This window comes from Lithobates pipiens, unplaced genomic scaffold, assembly GCF_037356315.1.
Source record: "Lithobates pipiens isolate NorthernLeopardFrog02 unplaced genomic scaffold, aLitPip1_a1.2 Scaffold_18, whole genome shotgun sequence".
NCBI classification, from domain to species: domain Eukaryota; kingdom Metazoa; phylum Chordata; class Amphibia; order Anura; family Ranidae; genus Lithobates; species Lithobates pipiens.
In genome coordinates, this window is record NW_027507758.1 from 40,165,148 (window position 1) to 40,179,738 (window position 14,591).

The 14,591-nt window shown below is 41.7% G+C and overlaps 1 protein-coding gene across 1 annotated transcript in view; it reads right to left on the reverse strand.

Annotated features, from left to right (window-relative positions):
* Positions 1-14,591, reverse strand: part of FOXN2 (forkhead box N2) — an 87,103-nt gene that overhangs the window by 5,194 nt on the left and 67,318 nt on the right. The window contains exons 6-7 of the mRNA XM_077485605.1: positions 11,596-11,643; positions 6,444-7,621 (exon numbers count right to left, since the gene is read on the reverse strand). Of these exons, the coding sequence (XP_077341731.1) occupies positions 7,104-7,621; positions 11,596-11,643 (566 nt within the window). The 3' untranslated portion in view covers positions 6,444-7,103. The remainder of the gene's footprint in view (positions 1-6,443; positions 7,622-11,595; positions 11,644-14,591) is intronic.

The following is a 14,591-nucleotide window of genomic DNA, read 5'->3' on the forward strand; positions in this document are numbered from 1 at the left end:
ACACAAACAAGAAAAATGCCAAGTTATACATAGTAGATGTCTTGAACCTGTAGAAGAGACCTAAAAGATGCTGCAATTGGCTTAATGTATAAACCAAACAGCTTCCAGCAATTCCAAATTGGATGCTGTGGGCTGCCGCCATAGCTGCTCCTCTCGGCATCAACAGAGACCTGAACTCTGGAAGCCGTCCCCGAAAAGGGGCAAAGGACTAGTCAACAGTATTGCCTATAGGCCCCCCCCACAGCTGATCTTTTTCCTATTACTAAAGGCTCATGCACACTGCAGCTCAAAAAAAAAAAAAAAAAAACTGCTTTTACAGCCATTTGAGCTTTTATTTCAGCTTGAAGAAGCTTGTACTTTTTTGGACTCTCTTACACAAGTTTGTGTTTTTGAGCTTCTTTGAGCATAAGCATTTTTTTTTTTTTTTTTTTTTTTTTACACAAACTTCAAGCTAATTTTTCTTTTTTTTTTTGTGTTTGAGCTTCTTAATGCTCTTTTTCACACATTTTCGGGCACTTGGGCAACTTTTCTGCTCGAAAGCTCCTCTCACAAATCTTACTCTGCCTGTAAGGCTGGATTCACACCTATGTATTTTTAGTGTGCATTTTGCAGGTTTGCACTACAGTCCATTTAACATGGTTTCCTTTGGAACACGTTCTGTAGTGCAAATTGCAAAATGCACTAAAAAATGCATAGGTGTAAATCCAGCCTAAGAACATATGCCTGCAAACCCCTGAAAAAGTCATAGGGTGCATGGACACATTGGCCAACATAGAGGAGAGTTTCCAGGCAGAAAAAAAAAAATTAGAGCTCAAAAAAGTTTAAAAGCCTGTAGTAGCAGCTTCTTTGAGCTGCAGTGTTTATGAGCCCTTACCATGCCTTTACTCTGCGCTGAGCTTGTGTGGGGACTGGCCATCAAGATAAGAGGCAGAGCTTTGCTTCCTCATGACAAGACCGGTAATCTAATGACTAATGGAGTAAGAATTAAGAACCAGCAGAAATAGTTCACAAAGCATAGAACTATAGCAGGAATTAGGCAGAAGCAGAGAGATGCATGCAGTTCAGTTTCCTCTCCAGCAATCATCTCAATATTGATATCACAAAATCTCACTCCAAATCTTGAGCAGCAAGGTCCTAGATCGCACACTGCGGATATACAGCTATGAGGATGTAGTCATTCAATAAAAGCAGTACTATGATGATGTGCAATAACCCAGAATATCCAGATTCAAGGCCGTAAAGGAGGTTTATTTGTCCGCTATGGGTTTCTGCATTGCATGCATAGTTTTTTTATTGTGTTCTGAAGCATCACCAGGCTGCCTTATGTATGTTGACAGGCTTTGGTTATGTCAGAACTGCTTCTCTCCCCAGCAAGTCTATGCAAAAGCAGGTCTGAAGGAAGTCAATCGCATGTCAAATCTACCAACAATGTGTTTCGAACTATCTCAGAAGACTCTCAAATGGATGTCGAAAGCAAGCTGCATTTGCCCATCAACAGGAGCCCAAAGCACTTTGACTCAGACCCTAAGAGACTTGTACTACTCTTCTATAAACTTGGAAGTGCCATTTCATTGGTCTCTTGCAAAAATGACTATCTGAAAGGATATTGAGGATTTTAATGCTTGACTATGGGATGGGGATATAGGTAAGCTTTAAGCCCAGATTCACCTTTCCCCAACCACTCCTCCTTACACCTTGTAAAATTACACAGTATACATAGAACTGAAATCCATCAGTTATCTGGCTAGTCAAATGATATCAGGAGTCCTTTCTTCTCCTTTGGCATCAGTGCTCCTTACTCCTGCACAGAATAACATTCAGGTCACAACATGTGATTGAAGTTCTCCTCTCAGTGTCCAGGACCGCTTAAAGCTGTATTAAACCCCAAAACCAAAAGTTTAATATATTGCAGCTAACATTAGATGTGGTGGCTGCATCAGTTTTGTTTTTGTTAGCTTTTCCCCCCCCTTGGATTTTTTTTTTCCTGCTGATCTGGCCAATAACACACCTCCTGTATTACTGAGACACAATCCTGGAGGAATGACAACAGGAGGCACAGCAGCATGGTCAATCTGGGGGGGGGAAGGGAGCATTAAATGTATTAGCAGATTAAGATACGCTAACAAATTGAAGCCAAACTCCAGCTCACAATTTATAATCCATTACAGAGTTTTTTTTCTTTTAGGGATAAAGGCTTTACTTGAATAAATAAAAAGCTGATCATTTTAAACATCCCTGCCAGCGTTCAGTGGTTTGTCTCATCCATTGAAGATACATTCTGCTTGATAGTCTTGCTGTAAACAGATTTTGCTGGCTTGATTGACCGATGAAAATTTAAGAAAGAAAGCACTTTACAAGCACCTTAAAGTGGTTGTAAAGGCAGAAGGTTTCTTATTGTAATGCATTAGCTCCCGCTGCTGTGTCAACGTCCGTGAGCCATTGAGGCAAGAGAGGGGACGGGCCGTGGCTTTGTGTCTGAATGGACACACAGAGCTGTGGCTCAGCTCGGGAGAGCCCCCATAGCAAGCTGCTTGCTGTAGGGGCACCCAACAGGAGGGAGGGGCCAGGAGCAGCGAAGAAGGACCTGAGAGGAGGAGGAACTGGGCTTCTCTGTGCAAAACCATTACACAGAGCAGGCAAGCATAACATGTTTGACTTTAGTATCACTTTAAAAAAGGAAACAAGTGCAGCCATCACATCCCTAAATTGGTAAGCTGTAATATAATAAATATTTGCTTTTGGGTCTAATACTGCTTAAGGCCGGGTTCACACCACAGCGATGCGGGAACGCCGCGAATCCGCAGCGTTTTCCCGCATCGCACACCTCCCGCCGGCAGTTCACACTGCCCTATGTGGACGGCTGGGAGTGTCAATGATATGTTAATGACACCCCCAGATCCGTCCGCATATCGCAGTGCGATCTGCAGACTCGCACAGGAATTGGATCGCATGGTGTGAACCCCCATGCGATCCGATTCTGTTGCGGACCAAAAAAAGGGTCCCGTGCGAGTTTGCTGCGGGAGCGATGCGAATTCAGCCATACTATCTGGCTGAACTTGCATCGCTACAGAGATCGGATGTGATTTGCACTGCGGTGCGAATCACATCCGGATCTCCCCCCGCAGCAGTGTGAACCCAGCCTTAAGTTCACAGGAAGCTCATTGTGTGTCCTTAAATCCAGAAGAAGAATGGTGCTGGACCACATAGCAAGGAGTCTGCAGGGGACAGTACCAGAGAAGAGGTGAAGATTAATGCTGGACATGCTTTCATTTAATAAAAGGAGGAGTTGGGCTGTAAGGATCACCCATTGAAAACCTATAGCTCATTTGATGCTGGAAAAACACAAAATAGCCCACCAGCTACTTTTATGTTTTGAGATTCTGGCAGCATTTTAGCAGCCAGAGCGAATGTAGACAGGCAAGTGATCCTCTCCATGGTAGACTTCCCACTACAGAAAAAGCAGGAGGGAGAAGTCCGACACCAAGATGAGAGGAGAGCTGTCTGAAGAGGAAACTGGATCATAACAGTCACTGAATGAAAGAAGCTGATGGGTGATTCAGTCCAACACTGACCTACAGTGGAAACTGTTTGCAGAAGGACTGACCTTGTAATGAAGCACATATGTTTTTAAGATGACTAGAATACACAGAAACAATGATAAAACATGGCAGAAACAAAATCAACAATCTCAGTGCATCCATTTCACAGAAGGCCATGAATTTTTCTCTGCCTCTGTCACTCTGCAGAATCATGTTAAATACAGTCCTCTTCAATAAAAGCACTCCATTGAATGGGCCAATGTCCCCCAACTCCCACTGGAGTTCCAACACTCATCCCCCTAAGACTTTGTATGTACAGAAGTTTAAAATGCAACCAAACTTTACCAGGCATTCAAGAAAAATCCTATTAATATATAACTCAATACCATCTACACCACTGTGTCCCTGTACACAGGGACTGTGGGTAGTAGGAAGATCTGATCTGATCTGATATTGTATGGCCTTATGCAAGGGCTGTGTTTCTCTGCACAGGGGTTCTGTGCATCCCCTTGCAGGCAGCACCATTCCTGTCAATTGGGACACAGAGGCACCCATGTGGGTGCACGGTCCCAAATGTAGACAGTGTGCATTTGAAGATGTTATGTACCTATATGGTTGTCAAATTGGGTTAAACTGCTCATGACAGACAAGGCTACCCCAGAAGGATACCAAAAAAAATAAAAAATAAAATAAAACATGTGTACATGGAAGGATTGGTATTGTGCTAAAAGACAGCTGTGTGTTTCATGGATCAAAGTAATTTAACCACCAAAACATGCTGGCCGTGTTTTAGCACAATACCAATAAATTAATTGGACTCTTATTATTTGGTCCGGTGCTCCTTCCATCTACGCATGTTTTTTTTTTTTTTTCCTGGTATCCTGCTGGGGTACCCACTGGAGGGTAGCTCTGTCTGTCATAAGCAAACTAACCTGAGCCAGTGGGCTTTTCAAATGTTTCTGCTCCCTACTACTTTGGATGAACTCATATTAAAGTCCAATGCCCCCTTTCGTTTTGTTTTTTCATTGAAATGGTGAGCAGCAGCTGTGTCCGTGCAGCCACTGCATCCTAACATGAATGGGAGTGCATGAACACCAGGGATGCATTAATACCAGTTTTTTTACTGGCGTAAGAGTACAGATACTTGTGCTTAAGTGCTTGGCGATACCATTTACCAATACCTTTGCAGAGTGATTTGAGCCAATACAAAATGACCAAGCTCAAATCGCACTGCAAAGGTATTGGTGATTTTAACTGGAATGCGCTACAATTCCTGTCCAATTCACATGGGGTTTCCCACACCGCTACTGTGTGAACTCAGGCTGAAGTCACTATTGCAAGCCTGGGTTCACACAGGACCGGTGCAGGAAACCACATGCGATTAGGGCCGTGCAAATGCTTCACCATGGATACAGATATTGGTACAATCCTAATGAACACCTGTGCATACCCATGGGGGTAAATATGGTCCGCACGCTGGCGTATTACTCCTGTGTGAACAAGGACTATGACTCACCGAGAATGTTAGGTTCATCAAACAGTTCTGTGGAATGTCCAAAAAAAATGCTTACCAACCAGTGGAGCGCTAAGGCTCGGTTCACACTACTGTGACCTCAAAGATATGCGACTTACGGCATGACTTTGCCTGGCAACTTCCTAGCGACTTCAGTACAACTTTGAAGCGAGGGAGCGAAACTGCAGGAAATGCCTGGGTAATCTTCCTGTAATATCGGATCCAAATCACATCAATATAGATGACAATTCAACTTGGAGGCGACTCCTATTAAAGTCTATGGGCACAAGTCAGATAAAAGTCACCTTGGATAATACAGGAACCTTTTCTAAAATCAGAGTGATTTCAGTAGTGCCAATTGAGAGAGGCCTCATTGACTAACATGGGATTTCACATGTCATGCGACTTGCGAGGGGGGGGTCACACAAGTTGGATCCCAAGTTACGGCAGTGTGAACCGAGCCCAGTTGGGGGGCATTTATTGTCCATTACAAGTGTATCTGGCGACTAAGATGTGCTAAAAGCCAAATAGCATTTTTAAACAGCCCATCTAGGTGCTACTCAGGCGTATTCCATTAGACAGGCCATTCACAGACATAGAAAATTGGTGCAAAGCCTGCGACTCATACTTCCATGAGTTTAGCTTAAGAACACCAATTCTGGTGATATGGGTAATGTGCTAGCAACACATCTGAGAATCAGAGACCTTCATCTGACAAAACATCTCTCCAATAACTGAACACTCTGGAAGGGGAAGTCACCCAGTGCCAATTTTACACCACCAAGACTTTCATTCCCTGATGCATTAGCAGCTTGTACACCTCAAGCTGCAACTTTCAAAAAACCACCCAACCTGCTAAAATTAGTTGATATCTAGTGAATCTAAACCAATGTTGAAATATACGTTAATCATTTAACCCATATATACAGACCTCAACTCATGCTGAGTATTAGTTTGTCTTCCAAAATGGGCATTACCAATACCCATTACACACACGCACACACAGACACTCGCTAACTTAGAGCAAAGCCTTTTGACAGCACACCAACATGTCATATGATTAATGCGCAAAGCAACGTATAACCAGTGTCTAACTAGCATGCACTTATTTTGTTACTATATTTTACAAATGGAGTGTGGTTAGAGTCATGGAAGGAGATGCATCTTTGCCACACACACACACATACAAGATCAGAGCTGTGAGAATGACAAAGTAAAAAATTTGCACGCAATGAAGAGTGTTGGGTGAATATAGTAAAGTGGTGGGGAAACTCTTGGAAACTTTAGGAGCTTGCTACTCCAAATTAGGAAGTCAACATGCTGGGTAACCAGTGCCTTCAATGAGAACAGGAAAGGTAGACACCAGTTTATGGGCCCACATGGCGACCTACCTCTTAGAATCCGCCCAGCCGTTTTAGAAATATGCATACAGATGAAAATTTTTCAGTTAAATCGCAGTCTGGTGTTCAAGTTATCAAAGACCATATCATTCAGTCCATATGAAATACAGGAGGAGGGGAGGAATTCTTTACAATTATTCTACTTGTGTGCACTCAGCACCTTTGTTACTAATTCACATATAAATAATTGGCAAAAGTATCCCTAATACTGCAGTGTTATCACTTTGCCGCGTAATGTCCAAAAGAAAAAGAAAAAAAAAAAAAAAAAAAACATAACATATCAATATTACGTCAGCAGCTCATAGTGAGGGTTGCGTCACGATTTCAGGAATCCATGGAGTTGGGTACATTTTAATATGAATAGCTTATTTTTAGGAAGTTTGCAAGTCATGCACTCCTGCTATGTAATAAAAAATAAAAAAAGTGAATTATTCTAAGGCAGTAATTATGGGAGAACAAACAAGTCAAGCTAGCTGAGAACAAGCAAAACAAATACAAAATAAGCCCAATTTTTTATGGCTTTGATCTCCTAGAGGAAAAAAAAAAAAAAAAAAAGAACTGGCTGAAAAATATTGCCACGCTTTGAGTTGATGGAGGGGAAAAAAAAAAAAAGTACAAGTGATTGAAGCAAAAACTTTGCAGGCAGGCTCCCTATTTTCTATGCTTCTGGGACTGGGCTTTCGCAGTTTTTAAAAGAGAATCTAGACACGTGCGGATTCCGGCTAAGTGGAGGAGCGATCCTGCGGCCTCTTTAAGCTCATCGTCGATATCTTGACAGGCTTCATTTCGTAGTTTTTTGCCATGCTGTTCTTTGCTAGAACTTATACAGGGCTGTGCGGCGTATCCGCTGTCGCCAAGTGCATCTTCCTCGTAGTCCATATCGGTGTCGTCCTCGCTGTGAAATCCTTCGCTGCCGTCGCTTCCTGCCCGGCTGTTCTTTGGGATGAACTCGTACACCTCATCGACAGAAGACAGGGAAGACACGCTGGAGCGTGATTCACAACGCTGAGAGTCTGTGCCGCTGGCACTGTAGTTGTGATCCTCTTTAGGATCGATGTTGATGACTGTAGAATCGCTCTCTTGAAGAGCCAGAGACGCACAGTGTTTGAACGCGCTGCTGTAATTGCGTTTCTTAGGCAGCACCGCCTTATGAAGCTGAGGCTTCTGGCCTACATAAAAATACAAAGCACAAAACATAGGGTACTATAACAAAACGTTTAGGAAATGTTATACCACATATCTTTGCAAACTCCAGTACAGATGTCACTCCTATTCACTAGGAAATCTGCAATGTTATGTACTGTAAATTTAAAAAAACACACAAAGCACACTTCACACTGATATTTTTCTGCACTCTCTTCATATTTAACATACACAAGTGGGGCAAAGCAATATTGTAGGTTCAATGACCTGAAATCAGTAGCCACCTTTTATGGTTACATGTCCAATTTGATTGCGTTGCGCCTATTGCAGCGTATTACTGAAGCCAAAATGATATCTCCAGATACAGTGGAAAAGTTAAAAACTTATTTTGCCAGCTATGTCCCCTTCGGGGAGATTTAATCCTCACTTCCTGTGCAGTCAGTGTAACAAGAACTGAACAGAATCTCTATGGACATTTATAGAAATTGCCATACTGTTCTCTATTGCCAGTGAAGAAATGACACTTTGGGTTGAATCCAAATTCCATCCCAAAATGCACCACCTATCCAGGAAGTGAAGTCTCCCCAGTGGGACCAAAGACAGCAATGATAACCCAGGGACAGGCAACCTTGGCATTAGAGCTGTGCTGAAACTAGTTGGAGGGGGAGAGGGAGAGAGGGAGAGAGGGAGAGAGGGAGAGAGGGAGAGAGGGAGAGAGGGAGAGAGGGAGAGAGGGAGAGAGGGAGAGAGGGAGAGAGGGAGAGAGGGAGAGAGGGAGAGAGGGAGAGAGGGAGAGAGGGAGAGAGGGAGAGAGGGAGAGAGGGAGAGAGGGAGAGAGGGAGAGAGGGAGAGAGTATATATATATATATATATATATATATATATATATATATATATATATATATATATATATATATATATATATATACACACATATACACACACACACACACATATATACATACATACACACAGGCATACCCCACTTTTAAATACACAATGGGGTTTATTTACTAAAGCTGGAAAGTGCAAAATCAGACTCCCTTCTGCATAGGGACAAATGAGCTTCCAGGTTTTATTACCAAAACTTAATTGAACAAGCTGGGGTTAGAAGCTCATTGGTTTCTATGCAGCAGTGAGCTGATTTTGCACTTTCCAGCTTTAGTAAATAACCCCATTGTGTACTTAAAAGTGGGATAGGGATATAGATATATATATATATATATATATATATATATATAAAAAAATATCTCTATCTATATACACCATACATTCTTGCACATGTTGAATGTATTTGCATGTGTAGTGTGAACTTTAACTCATATGGGGTTATTTACTAAAACTGAAGCATGTAAAATCTAGCGTAGCTCTGCAAAGAAACCAATCAGCATCCAGGTTTCATCAAAGCTCAATTGAGCAAGCTGAAGTTAGAAGCTGATTGGCAACCATGCACAGCTTCACCAGATTCTGAGGGAACCAGTTTTAGTAAATCTGCCCCATAGTGTGGGCTTTATAGCTACAATAGCCATTCATATGCAATGGCATGCTGGCAACTTTTGTTCACTTTCACCCATTAGTTCAGTATCATACTGTACTTTGGAGTGCTGAGGTTGCCTACCCCTGTTCTAACCATTCCCCACCCTATCCACACGAAAAAAAAAAAAAAATTCTATAGACCACCTGTATGTGTATCACTGCTCCAAAGTGCCTCATACAAGCTGCTTAATCCTGTGGTGCAGCTGGGTGTCAAAGCCACAAATCAATGACATACTGAAAGTCCAGTGAACTTTATTAAGCATGCAGAAAGAACACGCCACAAACTTTGCATCAATGGTCACAACGCTAACATGTTTCACCAAATCCATGATTGTAGAGATTAAGCCCCAGAATGGGTGAAACACGTTGCGGGACCTCTGGGAGAGAGGTCTGCAGAGTGTGCTGTATTTCTGCATCTGAATGCTCATTGGACTTTCGATGCATCGGTGTGCAGCATGTGTTTTTTTGGCTTGAAACACATTTCCTATATACCCAACTTTAATCTGTAGGCCGATTCCAGACCCCTCCTGAAAATGAGTAAACTGCCTGTCATTCATACCAGGCAACACTTTGGGAACCTCTGTATAAAGGGAAAACTAGTGCGCTCCACCTACTATGTCATAGGAAGACTAAATACACAAATAATGTACACAGGAAGCAGCCAGCATAAAAACAGTGATCTCAGCACCAAAATTGAGTATAGAAATTGAAAAAAATGCGGCGCTACCTAAAAGTGCTAAACCATATATAATAAATGATACTCCCAAAGAAATAAAAAATATATAACGTGAATCAGATAATATCCACTATATGCAACATAGATAATATATAACATATATCAGTATAAATAATCCAGATAAACGTGCAACCAATATATGTGAAGAAATGATAAATTGAAATCCGTGAAATAATCAAGTGATTAAATAAAATTAATCTGCATTAGTGATCCAAAACCAAACGTACAAAAAGAATTATATATATATATATATATATAGGGTGAAAGTTCATATACAAAAAATCCGGTGATAATTTAAATAATCAATATAAACACGTGATTGTCCATAAAATAACGTGCACTAATGGTTGGTATATTTGCAAAAATAAAGTTCATGCAAAAAGGTGTAACGATCAATTCCCAAAAAGTGGCAATCCACTGCAAACTTCAGTGCTTAATGGGTGCACCAACTATTTCCCCCAGCCTTGCGTTACTTTGAAAAAGTTACGTTCTGTAACGCAACGCGTCAGGGAAGGAATTGGGTGTCGGACCTATCACTTCCGGTTACGGCCGAAACCGGAAGTCCGCGTCTGCTGCATACTCTGCTGTTTATGTTAATGTAAGTGTGTATTTTATCCTTATTACAATAAAATGGCAAATTACTACACATGAGAGCCCTCTATATTCTTCTATTCTATACTGCCTGGATATCTTGGAGCTACTGGGAGGGCATGTAATATACAGCCATACAGTGAAACACTAACAGCGGTGGAGCAGTGTGACTGAATGAATAAGAAGCCAGCAGCTATCCTTATACACAGTGCCTATTTACCAGTTATTGGAGGTGAGAGGCTGGGGGAAATAGTTGGTGCACCCATTAAGCACTGAAGTTTGCAGTGGATTGCCACTTTTTGGGAATTGATCGTTACACCTTTTTGCATGAACTTTATTTTTGCAAATATACCAACCATTAGTGCACGTTATTTTATGGACAATCACGTGTTTATATTGATTATTTAAATTATCACCGGATTTTTTGTATATGAACTTTCACCCTATATATATATATATATATATATATATATATATATATATATATATATATATATATATATATATATATAAAATTCTTTTTGTACGTTTGGTTTTGGATCACTAATGCAGATTAATTTTATTTAATCACTTGATTATTTCACGGATTTCAATTTATCATTTCTTCACATATATTGGTTGCATGTTTATTTGGATTATTTATACTGATATATGTTATATATTATCTATGTTGCATATAGTGGATATTATCTGATTCACGTTATATATTTTTTATTTCTTTGGGAGTATCATTTATTATATATGGTTTAGCACTTTTAGGTAGCGCCGCATTTTTTTCAATTTCTATACTTTGGGAACCTCAGACCTGAACATGCATGCAGTTAAAGAGTCTGGACATGACTGTCTGCATATATTTGTTACAGGATAGTGACAAAGACCACCAAATAAAGACACATACATGGAGTCAATTATCAATGTTGTTGGGGACTTTTTGACTTAGAATTATGCTGTTCTGCACAACAGCTGACTGCAGATTTCTAGAATAAGACCTGGTTGTCATGTGTAAGAAAAACTATTCTTTTAGCTTCATAAATGACCACTATACAAATATTAGTGTATGGTCTTATCTGTATTCAGGAACTGTTCAGTGCGTAAACAGAAAATAAAAAATAAAGAACAGGAGGTGACAAAACTTACCATCTACTCCCGCTATCTTGACACTCTCTCCAATAGTGCAGCAAACACCTATACAAGAAAAAATAAAATACCATAAAGACACATTGACCTAAATTAATAACCTATCATAATGTGGACAACAGACTGTAATTAGTGAAAATAATATTTGCAGTATGCTACACTTAGGCTGGGTTCACACTGCTGCGGGGGGAGATCCGGATGTGATTCGCACCGCAAATCACATCCGATCTCCGTAGCGATGCGAGTTCAGCCATACAGATAGTATGGCTGAATTCGCATCGGTCCCGCAGCAAACTCGCACGGGACCCTTTTTTTGGTCCGCAACAGAATCGGATCGCATGGGGGTTCACACCATGCGATCAGATTCCTGTGTGAGTCGGCAGATCGCACTGCGATATGCGGACGGATTTGGGGGTGTCATTAACATTTCATTGACACTCCCAGCCGTCCGCATAGGGCAGTGTGAACTGCCGGCGGGAGTAATGCGATGCGGGAAAACGCCGCGGATTCGCTGCGTTCCCGCATCGCAGTGGTGTGAACCCAGCCTTAAAGTGTTATTAATCCCAGGAACCTGCATTCACTATATCTAGTCTTCCACAGTACACAGAATATAGAAATGCAATTATTTTAGTAAATATAAACTGCTAAATGTTTTTTCATCAGCAGTATATAGCAGTCTTATGCCTTCTAGAAGTATCTATTTAAGGCCGGGTTCACACCACTGCGATGCGGGAAAGCCGCGAATCCGCGGCGTTTTCCCGCATCGCATTACTCCCGCCGGCAGTTCACACTGCCCTATGCGGATGGCTGGGAGTGTCAATGATATGTTAATGACACCCCCAGATCCGTCCGCATATCGCAGTGCGATCTGCCGACTCGCACAGGAATCGGATCGCATGGTGTGAACCCCCATGCGATCCGATTCTGTTGCGGACCAAAAAAAGGGTCCCGTGCGAGTTTGCTGCGGGACCGATGCGAATTCAGCCATACTGTCTGTATGGCTGAACTCGCATCGCTACGGAGATCTGATGTGATTTGCGGTGCGAATCACATCCGGATCTCCCCCCGCAGCAGTGTGAACCCAGCCTAAAGCTTGTAGGAGGAGTTTTCATTCTCCCCTGACTGTCCTATGAGGCTGCAAGACCCCTGACCTTCTGTCTGGTCAGTGTCGATTTGGCCCTGTGCTGATCTTATTGCACTCTGGCAAGAAAAACAACAAAAAAAAAAAAAACGCAAGCAATAAATACCTGAGCATGTGCAGAGCGAATCCAAAGGCTTCATCTGGAAAGTGATGATTGGCCCTGTGCTGATCACCCACACTCTTCCACACCCATGGCTTGAACACAGTGGAAGAAGGGGAGGATCAGAGAAGACTGGTTCAAAAAGCCGTGTTTGCACAATGCACAGGATTAACCCCTTAGGTTCCACCGTGAGTATAACCAGCATGCTCTTTTAAATGCCCTTCTACTGGCAGGAAAAAAGCAGCTACAAAAATGCACCTAAGCTGCATTTTTATCAAGCGTGTTCACGTTTAGATGCATCAGGAGCTGTGCGTTTATTCATTTTATTGACCAGAATATTAAAATTTAGTCCGGCCACTGAAATGAAAAATTGCCCGAGCGCTAAAAGCGCCTAGCATTTAAATGCGTTAAGCCATGTTTAAGTGCATCAGGCATTTTTTTAGGTTTAAAAGCTCCTCTCCTGAGTGCTCAACAGATGCTTTTTATTTTTCCCTCTCTAAACTCCTGTAAATGCCTAGAAGTGTATGAACACATACTGTAATTTAACATGGAGGGGCATTTCCAAGGAAAAAAATTAAATAAAAAAAAAAAAAAAAAAAAAAAAAGCTCAAACACCTGTAGAAGCATTTTTTTTTGAGCTGCAGTGTGCACAAGGCCTAACGAAAAATTCAAAAAAGACCCTACAGAGCAATCCTCAGGATCAACAAGACTATACAATTTAACGCTGATGGGCAGATAAAAATTAAAAGCGAATGCAGCTCTGTATTCCTCATTGCAGGGCTTGGCAAACCCCAGGCGCCAGGTATCCATGGCGATCAGAAATTTAGTCCTGGTGCCTGGGCTGCCGCCCGAGTGCTTCACATACATGCACGCTCACTCCCCCCCCCCCCACATATGTATCCTGGGCTTCACTTGCCCATTTGCAGGCCCATGCCCTGCATAGCGGGTGCCACCAGGTAGAGGAGAGGGAGGAGAGTGGACACACGTCTGCGCTCCTTCCCTTCTTGTTGTTGACCCAAAAGTGAAGTGTGACATCACTTCCGGGTCCGCGTTGACAGTTTTCCCGGAAATTTTTTTATTGCAGAGTGATCTGCAGTTAATTACATTCAGTAGTGCATGAAGGCTCCTCCACCCCAACATATACCCATGTGCAAACGTCAACGCACGTGGCGGGGTACCCATGCCTGCAAACATTGATTGCAATACACATTATCATATTGGCGTGTACGTCGGACTGAAAGCAATAATTCTAGCACCAAATTTCTTTCGTAAAGCTAAACTGATGACCTATAGGGGGATTTTAAAGCATCGCCTATGGAAAATATAGGATACTGAAGTTTGTCGCCATGCCACGGGCGCATGCAAAGTTAAGGATTGACATGTTGCATATCCATTTACTCCGTGCAACCTCGGCTTTTATGTTTTATCAAAAAAATTGGGTAATTTATTGTACTTTTGTGCCACCTAAAATTAACTTTTAATGGTGTTTTTTACTGAAATTATGTGTTTCCTAGTCCTTTGCGGTAATATCCTGTGACATAAATTGGAACTTCCACCATTTTGTTCTCTAGGGTATCTTCTTTCAGAAAATATAAAAAATGTTTGGGGGTTTTATGCGCGCTTCAAGCCTAAAATTATTTTTTTTAAATGTGTGCAAAAAAAAAAAAAAAAAAGTGGTTCTGGCTGTAAAAGGGTTAAAGTGGTTGTATACTCTTTTTTGTAACTTTTACCTACAGGAAAGCCTATAATAAGGCT